The 17,066-nt window shown below is 54.8% G+C and overlaps 1 protein-coding gene across 1 annotated transcript in view; it reads right to left on the reverse strand.

Moving 5' to 3' along the window:
• LOC115202538 (vacuolar protein sorting-associated protein 13C-like) overlaps positions 1-17,066 on the reverse strand; it is a 166,543-nt gene that overhangs the window by 19,698 nt on the left and 129,779 nt on the right. The window contains exons 53-54 of the mRNA XM_029766662.1: positions 15,779-16,043; positions 1,048-1,208 (exon numbers count right to left, since the gene is read on the reverse strand). Of these exons, the coding sequence (XP_029622522.1) occupies positions 1,048-1,208; positions 15,779-16,043 (426 nt within the window). The remainder of the gene's footprint in view (positions 1-1,047; positions 1,209-15,778; positions 16,044-17,066) is intronic.

The raw sequence follows: 17,066 nt of genomic DNA on the forward strand, positions 1-17,066 counted from the left end.
CAGCTCCATAGAGAGAGAGTGATGGAGGACAGCTCCATAGAGAGAGAGTGATGGAGGACAGCTCCATAGAGAGAGAGTGATGGAAGACAGCTCCATAGAGAGTGAGTGATGGAGGACAGCTCCATAGAGAGAGAGTGATGGAGGACAGCTCCATAGAGAGAGAGAGAGTGATGGAGGACAGCTCCATAGAGAGAGAGTGAGTGATGGAGGACAGCTCCATAGAGAGAGAGTGATGGAGGACAGCTCCATAGAGAGTGAGTGATGGAGGACAGCTCCATAGAGAGAGAGTGATGGAGGACAGCTCCATAGAGAGTGAGTGATGGAGGACAGCTCCACAGAGAGAGAGTGATGGTGGACAGCTCCATAGAGTTTGAGTGATGGAGGACAGCTCCATAGAGAGAGAGAGTGATGGAGGACAGCTCCATAGAGAGAGAGTGATGGAGGACAGCTCCATAGAGAGAGAGTGAGTGATGGAGGACAGCTCCATAGAGAGAGAGTGATGGAGGACAGCTCCATAGAGAGAGAGAGAGTGATGGAGGACAGCTCCATAGAGAGAGAGTGATGGAGGACAGCTCCATAGAGAGAGAGAGAGTGATGGAGGACAGCTCCATAGAGAGAGAGTGATGGAGGACAGCTCCATAGAGAGTGAGAGTGATGGAGGACAGCTCCATAGAGAGAGAGTGAGTGATGGAGGACAGCTCCATAGAGAGAGAGAGAGTGATGGAGGACAGCTCCATAGAGAGAGAGAGTGATGGAGGACAGCTCCATAGAGAGTGAGTGATGGAGGACAGCTCCATAGAGAGTGAGTGATGGAGGACAGCTCCATAGAGAGAGAGTGATGGAGGACAGCTCCATAGAGAGAGAGTGATGGAGGACAGCTCCATAGAGAGAGAGTGATGGAGGACAGCTCCATAGAGAGTGAGAGTGATGGAGGACAGCTCCATAGAGAGAGAGAGTGATGGAGGACAGCTCCATAGAGAGTGAGTGATGGAGGACAGCTCCATAGAGAGTGAGTGATGGAGGACAGCTCCATAGAGATTTGCTGACCTGTAGCGGAGAACGAACGGTGATGACCTTGTTTCCTTCTGAGGCGTCAATCTGTAGCAATACAGACACGTTCTCCTGCAGCACGGGATCTCTCACGTTATACAGCCTCCTGCCAGGCTTATCCACCGCCATGTTGGAGATCTCACTGTAACCTGTAGGAACTATGGAGGAGCCAGACCAGCGGACATGTTCAGCTACTGACTGGATCCATTATCCAATGGCAGTGGAATAACATTAAAAAATCCCATGTTCAGTTCAAATCCGATTCAAACACTGGGAAATTAACTAGAGGTTAGAGGAGGCAGGTAGCCTAGTGGTTAGAGGAGGCAGGTAGCCTAGTGGTTAGAGGAGGCAGGTAGCCTAGTGGTTAGAGGAGGAGGCAGGTAGCCTAGTGGTTAGAGGAGGCAGGTAGCCTAGTGGTTAGAGGAGGAGGCAGGTAGCCTAGTGGTTAGAGGAGGCAGGTAGCCTAGTGGTTAGAGGAGGCAGGTAGCCTAGTTGTTAGAGGAGGAGGCAGGTAGCCTAGTGGTTAGAGGAGGAGGCAGGTAGCCTAGTGGTTAGAGGAGGAGGCAGGTAGCCTAGTGGTTAGAGGAGGCAGGTAGCCTAGTGGTTAGAGGAGGCAGGTAGTCTAGAGGTTAGAGGAGGAGGCAGGTAGCCTAGTGGTTAGAGGGGAGGCAGGTAGCCTAGTGGTTAGAGGAGGCAGGTAGTCTAGTGGTTAGAGGAGGCAGGTAGCCTAGTGGTTAGAGGAGGCAGGTAGTCTAGTGGTTAGAGGAGGCAGGTAGCCTAGTGGTTAGAGGAGGAGGCAGGTAGCCTAGTGGTTAGAGGAGGCAGGTAGTCTAGTGGTTAGAGGAGGCAGGTAGCCTAGTGGTTAGAGGAGGCAGGTAGCCTAGTGGTTAGAGGAGGAGGCAGGTAGCCTTGTGGTTAGAGGAGGCAGGTAGCCTAGTGGTTAGAGGAGGAGGCAGGTAGCCTAGTGGTTAGAGGAGGCAGGTAGCCTAGTGGTTAGAGGAGGAGGCAGGTAGCCTAGTGGTTAGAGGAGGAGGCAGGTAGCCTAGTGGTTAGAGGAGGCAGGTAGCCTAGTGGTTAGAGGAGGCAGGTAGTCTAGTGGTTAGAGGAGGAGGCAGGTAGCCTAGTGGTTAGAGGGGAGGCAGGTAGCCTAGTGGTTAGAGGAGGCAGGTAGCCTAGTGGTTAGAGGAGGAGGCAGGTAGCCTAGTGGTTAGAGGAGGAGGCAGGTAGCCTAGTGGTTAGAGGAGGAGGCAGGTAGCCTAGTGGTTAGAGGAGGCAGGTAGCCTAGTGGTTAGAGGAGGCAGGTAGTCTAGTGGTTAGAGGAGGCAGGTAGCCTAGTGGTTAGAGGAGGCAGGTAGCCTAGTGGTTAGAGGAGGCAGGTAGTCTAGTGGTTAGAGGAGGCAGGTAGTCTAGTGGTTAGAGGAGGAGGCAGGTAGCCTAGTGGTTAGAGGAGGCAGGTAGCCTAGTGGTTAGAGGAGGCAGGTAGCCTAGTGGTTAGAGGAGGCAGGTAGCCTAGTGGTTAGAGGAGGCAGGTAGACAAGTGGTTAGAGGAGGAGGCAGGTAGCCTAGTGGTTAGAGGAGGCAGGTAGCCTAGTGGTTAGAGGAGGAGGCAGGTAGCCTAGTGGTTAGAGGAGGCAGGTAGCCTAGTGGTTAGAGTAGGAGGCAGGTAGCCTAGTGGTTAGAGGAGGCAGGTAGTCTAGTGGTTAGAGGAGGAGGCAGGTAGCCTAGTGGTTAGAGGAGGCAGGTAGTCTAGTGGTTAGAGGAGGAGGCAGGTAGCCTAGTGGTTAGAGGAGGCAGGTAGTCTAGTGGTTAGAGGAGGCAGGTAGCCTAGTGGTTAGAGGAGGCAGGTAGCCTAGTGGTTAGAGGAGGTAGGTAGACTAGTGGTTAGAGGAGGAGGCAGGTAGCCTAGTGGTTAGAGGAGGAGGCAGGTAGCCTAGTGGTTAGAGGAGGCAGGTAGCCTAGTGGTTAGAGGAGGCAGGTAGCCTAGTGGTTAGAGGAGGAGGCAGGTAGCCTAGTGGTTAGAGGAGGCAGGTAGCATAGTGGTTAGAGGAGGCAGGTAGCCTAGTGGTTAGAGGAGGAGGCAGGTAGCCTAGTGGTTAGAGGAGGAGGCAGGTAGCCTAGTGGTTAGAGGAGGAGGCAGGTAGCCTAGTGGTTAGAGGAGCAGGTAGCCTAGTGGTTAGAGGAGGCAGGTAGCCTAGTGGTTAGAGGAGGCAGGTAGCCTAGTGGTTAGAGGAGGCAGGTAGCCTAGTGGTTAGAGGAGGCAGGTAGCCTAGTGGTTAGAGGAGGCAGGTAGCCTAGTGGTTAGAGGAGGCAGGTAGGTAGCCTAGTGGTTAGAGGAGGCAGGTAGCCTAGTGGTTAGAGGAGGCAGGCAGCCTAGTGGTTAGAGGAGGCAGGTAGCCTAGTGGTTAGAGGAGACAGGTAGCCTAGTGGTTAGAGGAGGTAGGTAGCCTAGTGGTTAGAGGAGGAGGCAGGTAGCCTAGTGGTTAGAGGAGGCAGGTAGCCTAGTGGTTAGAGGAGGCAGGTAGCCTAGTGGTTAGAGGAGGCAGGTAGCCTAGTGGTTAGAGGAGGCAGGTAGCCTAGTGGTTAGAGGAAGCAGGTAGCCTAGTGGTTAGAGGAGGAGGCAGGTAGCCTAGTGGTTAGAGGAGGCAGGTAGCCTAGTGGTTAGAGGAGGCAGGTAGTCTAGTGGTTAGAGGAGGCAGGTAGCCTAGTGGTTAGAGGAGGCAGGTAGCCTAGTGGTTAGAGGAGGAAGGTAGCCTAGTGGTTAGAGGAGGAGGCAGGTAGCCTAGTGGTTAGAGGAGGAGGCAGGTAGCCTAGTGGTTAGAGGAGGAGGCAGGTAGCCTAGTGGTTAGAGGAGGCAGGTAGCTTAGTGGTTAGAGGAGGCAGGTAGCCTAGTGGTTAGAGGAGGCAGGTAGCCTAGTGGTTAGAGGAGGAGGCAGGTAGCCTAGTGGTTAGAGGAGGAGGCAGGTATCCTAGTGGTTAGAGGAGGCAGGTAGCCTAGTGGTTAGAGGAGGCAGGTAGCCTAGTGGTTAGAGGAGGCAGTTAGCCTAGTGGTTTGAGGAGGCAGGTAGCCTAGTGGTTAGAGGAGGAGGCAGGTAGCCTAGTGGTTAGAGGAGGAGGCAGGTAGCCTAGTGGTTAGAGGAGGCAGGTAGCCTAGTGGTTAGAGGAGGAGGCAGGTAGCCTAGTGGTTAGAGGAGGCAGGTAGCCTAGTGGTTAGAGGAGGCAGGTAGCCTAGTGGTTAGAGGAGGCAGGTAGCCTAGTGGTTAGAGGAGGCAGGCAGCCTAGAGGTTAGAGGAGGCAGGTAGCCTAGTGGTTAGAGGAGACAGGTAGCCTAGTGGTTAGAGGAGGTAGGTAGCCTAGTGGTTAGAGGAGGTAGGTAGCCTAGTGGTTAGAGGAGGAGGCAGGTAGCCTAGTGGTTAGAGGAGGCAGGTAGCCTAGTGGTTAGAGGAGGCAGGTAGCCTAGTGGTTAGAGGAGGCAGGTAGCCTAGTGGTTAGAGGAGGCAGGTAGCCTAGTGGTTAGAGGAGGCAGGTAGCCTAGTGGTTAGAGGAGGCAGGTAGCCTAGTGGTTAGAGGAGGAGGCAGGTAGCCTAGTGGTTAGAGGAGGCAGGTAGCCTAGTGGTTAGAGGAGGCAGGTAGCCTAGTGGTTAGAGGAGGCAGGTAGCCTAGTGGTTAGAGGAGGCAGGTAGCCTAGTGCTTAGAGGAGGCAGGTAGCCTAGTGGTTAGAGGAGGAAGGTAGCCTAGTGGTTAGAGGAGGAGGCAGGTAGCCTAGTGGTTAGAGGAGGAGGCAGGTAGCCTAGTGGTTAGAGGAGGAGGCAGGTAGCCTAGTGGTTAGAGGAGGCAGGTAGCTTAGTGGTTAGAGGAGGCAGGTAGCCTAGTGGTTAGAGGAGGCAGGTAGCCTAGTGGTTAGAGGAGGAGGCAGGTAGCCTAGTGGTTAGAGGAGGAGGCAGGTATCCTAGTGGTTAGAGGAGGCAGGTAGCCTAGTGGTTAGAGGAGGCAGGTAGCCTAGTGGTTAGAGGAGGCAGTTAGCCTAGTGGTTTGAGGAGGCAGGTAGCCTAGTGGTTAGAGGAGGAGGCAGGTAGCCTAGTGGTTAGAGGAGGCAGGTAGCTTAGTGGTTAGAGGAGGCAGGTAGCCTAGTGGTTAGAGGAGGCAGGTAGCCTAGTGGTTAGAGGAGGAGGCAGGTAGCCTAGTGGTTAGAGGAGGAGGCAGGTATCCTAGTGGTTAGAGGAGGCAGGTAGCCTAGTGGTTAGAGGAGGCAGGTAGCCTAGTGGTTAGAGGAGGCAGTTAGCCTAGTGGTTTGAGGAGGCAGGTAGCCTAGTGGTTAGAGGAGGAGGCAGGTAGCCTAGTGGTTAGAGGAGGAGGCAGGTAGCCTAGTGGTTAGAGGAGGCAGGTAGCCTAGTGGTTAGAGGAGGCAGGTAGCCTAGTGGTTAGAGGAGGCAGGTAGCCTAGTGGTTAGAGGAGGAGGCAGGTAGCCTAGTGGTTAGAGGAGGCAGGTAGCCTAGTGGTTAGAGGAGGCAGGTAGTCTAGTGGTTAGAGGAGGCAGGTAGCCTAGTGGTTAGAGGAGGCAGGTAGCCTAGTGCTTAGAGGAGGCAGGTAGCCTAGTGGTTAGAGGAGGAAGGTAGCCTAGTGGTTAGAGGAGGAGGCAGGTAGCCTAGTGGTTAGAGGAGGAGGCAGGTAGCCTAGTGGTTAGAGGAGGAGGCAGGTAGCCTAGTGGTTAGAGGAGGCAGGTAGCTTAGTGGTTAGAGGAGGCAGGTAGCCTAGTGGTTAGAGGAGGCAGGTAGCCTAGTGGTTAGAGGAGGAGGCAGGTAGCCTAGTGGTTAGAGGAGGAGGCAGGTATCCTAGTGGTTAGAGGAGGCAGGTAGCCTAGTGGTTAGAGGAGGCAGGTAGCCTAGTGGTTAGAGGAGGCAGTTAGCCTAGTGGTTTGAGGAGGCAGGTAGCCTAGTGGTTAGAGGAGGAGGCAGGTAGCCTAGTGGTTAGAGGAGGCAGGTAGCTTAGTGGTTAGAGGAGGCAGGTAGCCTAGTGGTTAGAGGAGGCAGGTAGCCTAGTGGTTAGAGGAGGAGGCAGGTAGCATAGTGGTTAGAGGAGGAGGCAGGTATCCTAGTGGTTAGAGGAGGCAGGTAGCCTAGTGGTTAGAGGAGGCAGGTAGCCTAGTGGTTAGAGGAGGCAGTTAGCCTAGTGGTTTGAGGAGGCAGGTAGCCTAGTGGTTAGAGGAGGAGGCAGGTAGCCTAGTGGTTAGAGGAGGAGGCAGGTAGCCTAGTGGTTAGAGGAGGCAGGTAGCCTAGTGGTTAGAGGAGGAGGCAGGTAGCCTAGTGGTTAGAGGAGGCAGGTAGCCTAGTGGTTAGAGGAGGCAGGTAGCCTAGTGGTTAGAGGAGGCAGGTAGCCTAGTGGTTAGAGGAGGCAGGCAGCCTAGAGGTTAGAGGAGGCAGGTAGCCTAGTGGTTAGAGGAGACAGGTAGCCTAGTGGTTAGAGGAGGTAGGTAGCCTAGTGGTTAGAGGAGGAGGCAGGTAGACTAGTGGTTAGAGGAGGCAGGTAGCCTAGTGGTTAGAGGAGGCAGGTAGCCTAGTGGTTAGAGGAGGCAGGTAGCCTAGTGGTTAGAGGAGGCAGGTAGCCTAGTGGTTAGAGGAGGCAGGTAGCCTAGTGGTTAGAGGAGGCAGGTAGCCTAGTGGTTAGAGGAGGAGGCAGGTAGCCTAGTGGTTAGAGGAGGCAGGTAGCCTAGTGGTTAGAGGAGGCAGGTAGTCTAGTGGTTAGAGGAGGCAGGTAGCCTAGTGGTTAGAGGAGGCAGGTAGCCTAGTGCTTAGAGGAGGCAGGTAGCCTAGTGGTTAGAGGAGGAAGGTAGCCTAGTGGTTAGAGGAGGAGGCAGGTAGCCTAGTGGTTAGAGGAGGAGGCAGGTAGCCTAGTGGTTAGAGGAGGAGGCAGGTAGCCTAGTGGTTAGAGGAGGCAGGTAGCTTAGTGGTTAGAGGAGGCAGGTAGCCTAGTGGTTAGAGGAGGCAGGTAGCCTAGTGGTTAGAGGAGGAGGCAGGTAGCCTAGTGGTTAGAGGAGGAGGCAGGTATCCTAGTGGTTAGAGGAGGCAGGTAGCCTAGTGGTTAGAGGAGGCAGGTAGCCTAGTGGTTAGAGGAGGCAGTTAGCCTAGTGGTTAGAGGAGGCAGGTAGCCTAGTGGTTAGAGGAGGAGGCAGGTAGCCTAGTGGTTAGAGGAGGAGGCAGGTAGCCTAGTGGTTAGAGGAGGAGGCAGGTTAGCCTAGTGGTTAGAGGAGGCAGGTAGCCTAGTGGTTAGAGGAGGAGGCAGGTAGCCTAGTGGTTAGAGGAGGCAGGTAGCCTAGTGGTTAGAGGAGGCAGGTAGCCTAGTGGTTAGAGGAGGCAGGTAGCCTAGTGGTTAGAGGAGGCAGGTAGCCTAGTGGTTAGAGGAGGCAGGTAGCCTAGTGGTTAGAGGAGGCAGGTAGCCTAGTGGTTAGAGGAGGCAGGTAGCCTAGTGGTTAGAGGAGGCAGGTAGCCTAGTGGTTAGAGGAGGCAGGTAGCCTAGTGGTTAGAGGAGGCAGGTAGCCTAGTGGTTAGAGGAGGCAGGTAGCCTAGTGGTTAGAGGAGGCAGGTAGCCTAGTGGTTAGAGGAGGCAGGTAGCCTAGTGGTTAGAGGAGGCAGGTAGCCTAGTGGTTAGAGGAGGAGGCAGGTAGCCTAGTGGTTAGAGGAGGCGGGTAGCCTAGTGGTTAGAGGAGGCAGGTAGCCTAGTGGTTAGAGGAGGCAGGTAGCCTAGTGGTTAGAGGAGGCAGGTAGACTAGTGGTTAGAGAGGAGGCAGGTAGCCTAGTGGTTAGAGGAGGCAGGTAGCCTAGTGGTAGAGGAGGAGGCAGGTAGCCTAGTGGTTAGAGGAGGCAGGTAGCCTAGTGGTTAGAGGAGGCAGGTAGCATAGTGGTTAGAGGAGGCAGGTAGCCTAGTGGTTAGAGGAGGCAGGGTTAGACTAGTGGTTAAGGAGGAGGCAGGTAGCCTAGTGGTTAGAGGAGGAGGCAGGTAGCCTAGTGGTTAGAGGAGGAGGCAGGTAGCTAGTGGTTAGAGGAGGGAGGCGTTATTAGCCTCGTGGTTAGAGAGGAGGCAGGTAGCCTAGTGGTTAGAGGCAGGAGGCAGGTAAGCCTAGTGGTTAGAGGAGGCAGGTAGCCTAGTGTTAGAGGAGGCAGGTAGCTAGTGGTTAGAGAGAGGCAGGTAGCCTAGTGGTTAGAGGAGGAGGCAGGTAGCCTAGTGGTTAGAGGAGGCAGGTAGCCTAGTGGTTAGAGGAGGCAGGTAGTCTAGTGGTTAGAGGAGGAGGCGGGTAGCCTAGTGGTTAGAGGAGGAGGCAGGTAGCCTAGTGGTTAGAGGAGGCAGGTAGCCTAGTGGTTAGAGGAGGTAGGTAGCCTAGGTGGTTAGAGGAGGAGGCAGGTAGCCTAGTGGTTAGAGGAGGCAGTTAGGCCTAGTGGTTAGAGTAGGCAGGTAGCCTAGTGGTAGTAGAGGAGGCAGGTAGCCTAGTGGTTAGAGGAGGCAGGTAGCCTAGTGGTTAGAGGAGGCAGGTAGCCTAGTGGTTAGAGGAGGCAGGTAGCCTACTGGTTAGAGGAGGCAGGTAGCCTAGTGGTTAGAGCAGGCAGGTAGCCTAGTGGTTAGAGGAGGCAGGTAGCCTAGTGGTTAGAGGAGGCAGGTAGCCTGGTGGTTAGAGGAGGCAGGTAGCCTAGTGGTTAGAGGAGGCAGGTAGCCTGGTGGTTAGAGGAGGCGGGTAGTCTAGTGGTTAGAGGAGGAGGCAGGTATCCTAGTGGTTAGAGGAGGCAGGTAGCCTAGTGGTTAGAGGAGGCAGGTAGCCTAGTGGTTAGAGGAGGCAGTTAGCCTAGTGGTTTGAGGAGGCAGGTAGCCTAGTGGTTAGAGGAGGAGGCAGGTAGCCTAGTGGTTAGAGGAGGAGGCAGGTAGCCTAGTGGTTAGAGGAGGAGGCAGGTAGCCTAGTGGTTAGAGGAGGCAGGTAGCCTAGTGGTTAGAGGAGGAGGCAGGTAGCCTAGTGGTTAGAGGAGGCAGGTAGCCTAGTGGTTAGAGGAGGCAGGTAGCCTAGTGGTTAGAGGAGGCAGGTAGCCTAGTGGTTAGAGGAGGCAGGCAGCCTAGTGGTTAGAGGAGGCAGGTAGCCTAGTGGTTAGAGGAGACAGGTAGCCTAGTGGTTAGAGGAGGTAGGTAGCCTAGTGGTTAGAGGAGGAGGCAGGTAGCCTAGTGGTTAGAGGAGGAGGCAGGTAGCCTAGTGGTTAGAGGAGGCAGGTAGCCTAGTGGTTAGAGGAGGCAGGTAGCCTAGTGGGTTAGAGGAGGCAGGTAGCTAGTGGTTAGAGGAGGCAGGTAGCCTAGTGGTTAGAGGAGGCAGGTAGCCTAGGGGGTAGAGGAGGCAGGTAACCTAGTGGTAGAGGAGGAGGCAGGTAGCCTATTGGTTAGAGGAGGCAGGTAGCTAGTGGTTAGAGGAGGCAGGTAGCCTAGTGGTTAGAGGAGGCAGGTAGCCTAGTGGTTAGAGGAGGCAGGTAGACTAGTGGTTAGAGGAGGAGGCAGGTAGCCTAGTGGTTAGAGGAGGAGCAGGTAGCCTAGTGGTTAGAGGAGGAGCAGGTAAGCCTAGTGGTTAGAGGAGGCAGGTAGCCTAGTGGTTAGAGGAGGCAGGTAGCATAGTTGTTAGAGGAGGGCGAGTAGCCTAGTGGTTAGAGGAGGCAGGCTAGCCTAGTGGTTTAGAGGAGAGGTAGCCTAGTGGTTAGAGGAGGCAGGTAGCCTAGTGGTTAGAGGAGGCAGGTAGCCTAGTGGTTAGAGGAGGAGGCAGGTAGCCTAGTGGTTAGAGGAGGAGGCAGGTAGCCTAGTGGTTAGAGGAGGAGGCAGGTAGCCTAGTGGTTAGAGGAGGCAGGTAGCCTAGTGGTTAGAGGAGGCAGGTAGTCTAGTGGTTAGAGGAGGAGGCGGGTAGCCTAGTGGTTAGAGGAGGAGGCAGGTAGCCTAGTGGTTAGAGGAGGCAGGTAGCCTAGTGGTTAGAGGAGGTAGGTAGCCTAGTGGTTAGAGGAGGAGGCAGGTAGCCTAGTGGTTAGAGGAGGCAGTTAGCCTAGTGGTTAGAGTAGGCAGGTAGCCTAGTGGTTAGAGGAGGCAGGTAGCCTAGTGGTTAGAGGAGGCAGGTAGCCTAGTGGTTAGAGGAGGCAGGTAGCCTAGTGGTTAGAGGAGGCAGGTAGCCTAGTGGTTAGAGCAGGCAGGTAGCCTAGTGGTTAGAGGAGGCAGGTAGCCTAGTGGTTAGAGGAGGCAGGTAGCCTGGTGGTTAGAGGAGGCGGGTAGTCTAGTGGTTAGAGGAGGAGGCAGGTAGCCTAGTGGTTAGAGGAGGCAGGTAGCCTAGTGGTTAGAGGAGGCAGGTAGCCTAGTGGTTAGAGTAGGCAGGTAGCCTAGTGGTTAGAAGAGGAGGCAGGTAGCCTAGTGGTTAGAGGAGGAGGCAGGTAGCCTAGTGGTTAGAGGAGGCAGGTAGCCTAGTGGTTAGAGGAGGAGGCAGGTAGCCTAGTGGTTAGAGGAGGCAGGTAGCCTAGTGGTTAGAGGAGGAGGCAGGTAGCCTAGTGGTTAGAGGAGGCAGGTAGTCTAGTGGTTAGAGGAGGCAGGTAGCCTAGTGGTTAGAGGAGGCAGGTAGCCTAGTGGTTAGAGGAGGCAGGTAGACTAGTGGTTAGAGGAGGAGGCAGGTAGCCTAGTGGTTAGAGGAGGCAGGTAGCCTAGTGGTTAGAGGAGGCAGGTAGCCTAGTGGTTAGAGGAGGCAGGTAGCCTAGTGGTTATAGGAGGAGGCAGGTAGCCTAGTGGTTAGAGGAGGCAGGTAGCCTAGTGGTTAGAGGAGGCAGGTAGCCTAGTGGTTAGAGGAGGCAGGTAGCCTAGTGGTTAGAGGAGGCAGGTAGACTAGTGGTTAGAGGAGGAGGCAGGTAGCCTAGTGGTTAGAGGAGGAGGCAGGTAGCCTAGTGGTTAGAGGAGGAGGCAGGTAGCCTAGTGGTTAGAGGAGGCAGGTAGCCTAGTGGTTAGAGGAGGCAGGTAGACTAGTGGTTAGAGGAGGAGGCAGGTAGCCTAGTGGTTAGAGGAGGCAGGTAGCCTAGTGGTTAGAGGAGGCAGGTAGCCTAGTGGTTAGAGGAGGAGGCAGGTAGCCTAGTGGTTAGAGGAGGAGGCAGGTAGCCTAGTGGTTAGAGGAGGAGGCAGGTAGCCTAGTGGTTAGAGGAGGAGGCAGGTAGCCTAGTGGTTAGAGGAGGCAGGTAGCCTAGTGGTTAGAGGAGGAGGCAGGTAGCCTAGTGGTTAGAGGAGGCAGGTAGCCTAGTGGTTAGAGGAGGAGGCAGGTAGCCTAGTGGTTAGAGGAGGCAGGTAGACTAGTGGTTAGAGGAGGCAGGTAGCCTAGTGGTTAGAGGAGGCAGGTAGCCTAGTGGTTAGAGGAGGCAGGTAGCCTAGTGGTTAGAGGAGGCAGGTAGTCTAGTGGTTAGAGGAGGAGGCAGGTAGCCTAGTGGTTAGAGGAGGCAGGTAGCGTAGCGGTTAGAGGAGGCAGGTAGCCTAGTGGTTAGAGGAGGCGGGTAGCCTAGTGGTTAGAGGAGGCAGGTAGCCTAGTGGTTAGAGGAGGAGGCGGGTAGCCTAGTGGTTAGAGGAGGAGGCAGGTAGCCTAGTGGTTAGAGGAGGCAGGTAGCCTAGTGGTTAGAGGAGGTAGGTAGCCTAGTGGTTAGAGGAGGAGGCAGGTAGCCTAGTGGTTAGAGGAGGCAGGTAGCCTAGTGGTTAGAGGAGGCAGGTAGCCTAGTGGTTAGAGTAGGCAGGTAGCCTAGTGGTTAGAGGAGGCAGGTAGCCTAGTGGTTAGAGGAGGCAGGTAGCCTAGTGGTTAGAGGAGGCAGGTAGCCTAGTGGTTAGAGGAGGCAGGTAGCCTAGTGGTTAGAGGAGGCAGGTAGCCTAGTGGTTAGAGGAGGAGGCAGGTAGCCTAGTGGTTAGAGGAGGAGGCGGGTAGCCTAGTGGTTAGAGGAGGAGGCAGGTAGCCTAGCGGTTAGAGGAGGCAGGTAGCCTAGTGGTTAGAGGAGGCAGGTAGCCTAGTGGTTAGAGGAGGAGGCAGGTAGCCTAGTGGTTAGAGGAGGAGGCAGGTAGCCTAGTGGTTAGAGGAGGAGGCAGGTAGCCTAGTGGTTAGAGGAGGCAGGTAGCCTAGTGGTTAGAGGAGGCAGGTAGCCTAGTGGTTAGAGGAGGCAGGTAGCCTAGTGGTTAGAGGAGGAGGCAGGTAGCCTAGTGGTTAGAGGAGGTAGGTAGCCTAGTGGTTAGAGGAGGTGGGTAGCCTAGTGGTTAGAGGAGGCGGGTAGCCTAGTGGTTAGAGGAGGCGGGTAGCCTAGTGGTTAGAGGAGGTGGGTAGCCTAGTGGTTAGAGGAGGCGGGTAGCCTAGTGGTTAGAGGAGGCGGGTAGCCTAGTGGTTAGAGGAGGCAGGTAGCCTAGTGGTTAGAGGAGGAGGCAGGTAGCCTAGTGGTTAGAGGAGGCAGGTAGACTAGTGGTTAGAGGAGGAGGTAGGTAGCCTAGTGGTTAGAGGAGGCAGGTAGCCTAGTGGTTAGAGGAGGAGGCAGGTAGCCTAGTGGTTAGAGGAGGAGGCAGGTAGCCTAGTGGTTAGAGGAGGCAGATAGCCTAGTGGTTAGAGGAGGAGGCAGGTAGCCTAGTGGTTAGAGGAGGAGGCAGGTAGCCTAGTGGTTAGAGGAGGCAGGTAGCCTAGTGGTTAGAGGAGGCAGGTAGCCTAGTGGTTAGAGGAGGAGGCAGGTAGCCTAGTGGTTAGAGGAGGAGGCAGGTAGCCTAGTGGTTAGAGGAGGTAGGTAGCCTAGTGGTTAGAGGAGGCAGGTAGCCTAATGGTTAGAGGAGGCGGGTAGCCTAGTGGTTAGAGGAGGGAGGCAGGTAGCCTAGTGGTTAGAGGAGGCAGGTAGCCTAGTGGTTAGAGGAGGGAGGCAGGTAGCCTAGTGGTTAGAGGAGGGAGGCAGGTAGCCTAGTGGTTAGAGGAGGGAGGCAGGTAGCCTAGCGGTTAGAGGAGGCGGGTAGCCTAGCGGTTAGAGGAGGCGGGTAGCCTAGCGGTTAGAGGAGGCGGGTAGCCTAGTGGTTAGAGGAGGCAGGTAGCCTTGTGGTTAGAGGAGGCAGGTAGCCTAGTGGTTAGAGGAGGAGGCAGGTAGCCTAGTGGTTAGAGGAGGCAGGTAGCCTAGTGGTTAGAGGAGGAGGCAGGTAGCCTAGTGGTTAGAGGAGGAGGCAGGTAGCCTAGTGGTTAGAGGAGGCAGGTAGCCTAGTGGTTAGAGGAGGCAGGTAGCCTAGTGGTTAGAGGAGGAGGCAGGTAGCCTAGTGGTTAGAGGAGGCAGGTAGCCTAGCGGTTAGAGGAGGCAGGTAGCCTAGTGGTTAGAGGAGGCGGGTAGCCTAGTGGTTAGAGGAGGCAGGTAGCCTAGTGGTTAGAGGAGGAGGCGGGTAGCCTAGTGGTTAGAGGAGGAGGCAGGTAGCCTAGTGGTTAGAGGAGGCAGGTAGCCTAGTGGTTAGAGGAGGCAGGTAGCCTAGTGGTTAGAGGAGGAGGCAGGTAGCCTAGTGGTTAGAGGAGGCAGTTAGCCTAGTGGTTAGAGTAGGCAGGTAGCCTAGTGGTTAGAGGAGGCAGGTAGCCTAGTGGTTAGAGGAGGCAGGTAGCCTAGTGGTTAGAGGAGGCAGGTAGCCTAGTGGTTAGAGGAGGCAGGTAGCCTACTGGTTAGAGGAGGCAGGTAGCCTAGTGGTTAGAGGAGGAGGCAGGTAGCCTAGTGGTTAGAGGAGGAGGCAGGTAGCCTAGTGGTTAGAGGAGGTAGGTAGCCTAGTGGTTAGAGGAGGCAGGTAGCCTAATGGTTAGAGGAGGCGGGTAGCCTAGTGGTTAGAGGAGGGAGGCAGGTAGCCTAGTGGTTAGAGGAGGCAGGTAGCCTAGTGGTTAGAGGAGGGAGGCAGGTAGCCTAGCGGTTAGAGGAGGCGGGTAGCCTAGCGGTTAGAGGAGGCGGGTAGCCTAGCGGTTAGAGGAGGCGGGTAGCCTAGTGGTTAGAGGAGGCAGGTAGCCTTGTGGTTAGAGGAGGCAGGTAGCCTAGTGGTTAGAGGAGGAGGCAGGTAGCCTAGTGGTTAGAGGAGGCAGGTAGCCTAGTGGTTAGAGGAGGAGGCAGGTAGCCTAGTGGTTAGAGGAGGAGGCAGGTAGCCTAGTGGTTAGAGGAGGCAGGTAGCCTAGTGGTTAGAGGAGGCAGGTAGCCTAGTGGTTAGAGGAGGAGGCTAGGTAGCCTAGTGGTTAGAGGAGGCAGGTAGCCTAGTGGTTAGAGGAGGAGGCAGGTAGCCTAGTGGTTAGAGGAGGAGGCAGGTAGCCTAGTGGTTAGAGGAGGAGGCAGGTAGCCTAGTGGTTAGAGGAGGAGGCAGGTAGCCTAGTGGTTATAGGAGGCAGGTAGTCTAGCGGTTAGAGGAAGCAGGTAGCCTAGTGGTTAGAGGAGGGAGGCGGGTAGCCTAGTGGTTAGAGGAGGCGGGTAGCCTAGCGGTTAGAGGAGGCGGGTAGCCTAGCGGTTAGAGGAGGCGGGTAGCCTAGTGGTTAGAGGAGGAGGCAGGTAGCCTAGTGGTTAGAGGAGGCGGGTAGCCTAGTGGTTAGAGGAGGCAGGTAGCCTAGTGGTTAGAGGAGGCAGGTAGCCTAGTGGATAGAGGAGGCAGGTAGCCTAGTGGTTAGAGGAGGCAGGTAGCCTAGTGGTTAGAGGAGGCAGGTAGCCTAGTGGTTAGAGGAGGCAGGTAGCCTAGTGGTTAGAGGAGGCAGGTAGCCTAGTGGTTAGTGGAGGCAGGTAGCCTAGTGGTTAGAGGAGGCAGGTAGCCTAGTGGTTAGAGGAGGCAGGTAGCCTAGTGGTTAGAGGAGGGAGGCAGGTAGCCTAGTGGTTAGAGGAGGTAGGCAGGTAGCCTAGTGGTTAGAGGAGGCAGGTAGCCTAGTGGTTAGAGGAGGCAGGTAGCCTAGTGGTTAGAGGAGGCAGGTAGCCTAGTGGTTAGAGGAGGCAGGTAGCCTAGTGGTTAGAGGAGGTAGGTAGCCTAGTGGTTAGAGGAGGCAGGTAGCCTAGTGGTTAGAGGAGGCAGGTAGCCTAGTGGTTAGAGGAGGGAGGCAGGTAGCCTAGTGGTTAGAGGAGGCAGGTAGCCTAGTGGTTAGAGGAGGGAGGCAGGTAGCCTAGTGGTTAGAGGAGGGAGGCAGGTAGCCTAGTGGTTAGAGGAGGCAGGTAGCCTAGTGGTTAGAGGAGGCAGGTAGCCTAGTGGTTAGAGGAGGAGGCAGGTAGCCTAGTGGTTAGAGGAGGAGGCAGGTAGCCTAGTGGTTAGAGTAGGAGGCAGGTAGCCTAGTGGTTAGAGGAGGAGGCAGGTAGCCTAGTGGTTAGAGGAGGAGGCAGGTAGCCTAGTGGTTAGAGGAGGAGGCAGGTAGCCTAGTGGTTAGAGTAGGCAGATAGCCTAGTGGTTAGAGGAGGAGGCAGGTAGCCTAGTGGTTAGAGTAGGAGGCAGGTAGCCTAGTGGTTAGAGGAGGAGGCAGGTAGCCTAGTGGTTAGAGTAGGCAGATAGCCTAGTGGTTAGAGCGTTGGGCCAGAAAGGTTGCTAGATCGAATCCCTGAGCTGACAAAGTATAAATCTGTCGTTCTGCACCCTGAACAAGGCAGTTAACCCACTGTTCCTCGGTAGACCGTCATTGAAAATAAGAATTTGTTCTTAACTGACTTGCCTAGTTAAATTAAGGTAAAATATATTTTTTGTATAAATAAATATACAGTAGTCTACTGACCGATGCTGAGGTTGAAGAGGCAGCTCTCCTGGCGCTGCAGGGCAGACAGTTTGCCCCGTACCGAGGTTCCAAACCAGGTGTACTCCAGGTCCACGCTCTGCCCTACTCCCACCTCGTGGAGCTTGCCCTGCCCAGGGGAGGCCACCACCCGCAGGTTGGCACTGTGCTGCACGGTGAGGGAGATGCCCAGCGCATTACGGATGGTGAAGGGGGCCTTCTCCTTCAGACTGTGGTCAAAGGTAGAGGCTGTGCCCTCAGAGAATGCCTGAGCAGAAATGACAGAACGGTAATTGTAAGTGTGAATAAACGACCTGAAATTTTAAAAATTGTTCATTTTGGAAGCAAACTTGTAAACAATAGATGAATCTAGTCCTGGTTTAAAAACAGGACCAATCTAGGAATGGCTTTAACTAGGGCTGGAGAAACGGGTCAAACGTTTATAGAAAGAATTGGAAAAAACCTTGAAAATCAGCAGCTGGCCATCAGAACCGGATTATAAGGAGAGTTTTCTGTTATGTATTGTGTGTTGGACACAATAGGACAGTACAATGATGTACAAAAGACACATTAGCCCAGACAACAGCCCGAACACTCGGGATCCAGGCTTGATTTAATCCAATCAAAAGCTATAAATCACACAGCTAGAGGAGGTCCGTGGCTTTATCAGACAGAAGGGAATCCCAGGCAGATCGGATGAGCTACTGGTAACCTGGTCAGATTCAATCTGTCCACATTGACATGAATAATGGGTCTACTGTTGTCTGTTCCTCAGCCATGTTCCTGTATTCTATGTACATGCAGTGTGTGTGTGTGTGTGTGTGTGTGTGTGTGTGTGTGTGCGCACGTATACAGTACGTGGGTGTGCCGGCTTGGCTGTGTGCGCGCACGTATACAGTACTTGGCTGTGTGTGCGTGTTTTTGCTGGTGTGTGTGTGCGTGTTTGCGTGTATGTTTGCTGGTGTGTGTATTACTGTGTGTATGTGTTGTGTTGTGTGTGTGTGTGTGTGTGTGTTTGCTGGTGTGTGTGTGTGTGTTGGTGTGTGTACATGCTGTTGTGTGTGTGTGCTGGTGTGTGTGTGTGTTGGTGTGTGTGTGTGTGTGTGTGTGTGTTGGTGTGTGTGTGTGTGTGTGTGTGTGTGTGTGTGTGTGTGTGTGTGTGTGTGTGTGTGTGTGTGTTGGTGTGTGTGTGTGTGCTAGTGTTTGCTGGTGTGTGTGTGTGTGTGTGTGTGTGTGTGTTGGTGTGTGTACATGCTGGTGTGTGTGTGTGTGTGTGTGTGTGTGTGTTGGT

The sequence above is a fragment of the Salmo trutta genome, chromosome 12, assembly GCF_901001165.1.
Source record: "Salmo trutta chromosome 12, fSalTru1.1, whole genome shotgun sequence".
Taxonomy (NCBI): Eukaryota; Metazoa; Chordata; class Actinopteri; order Salmoniformes; family Salmonidae; genus Salmo; species Salmo trutta.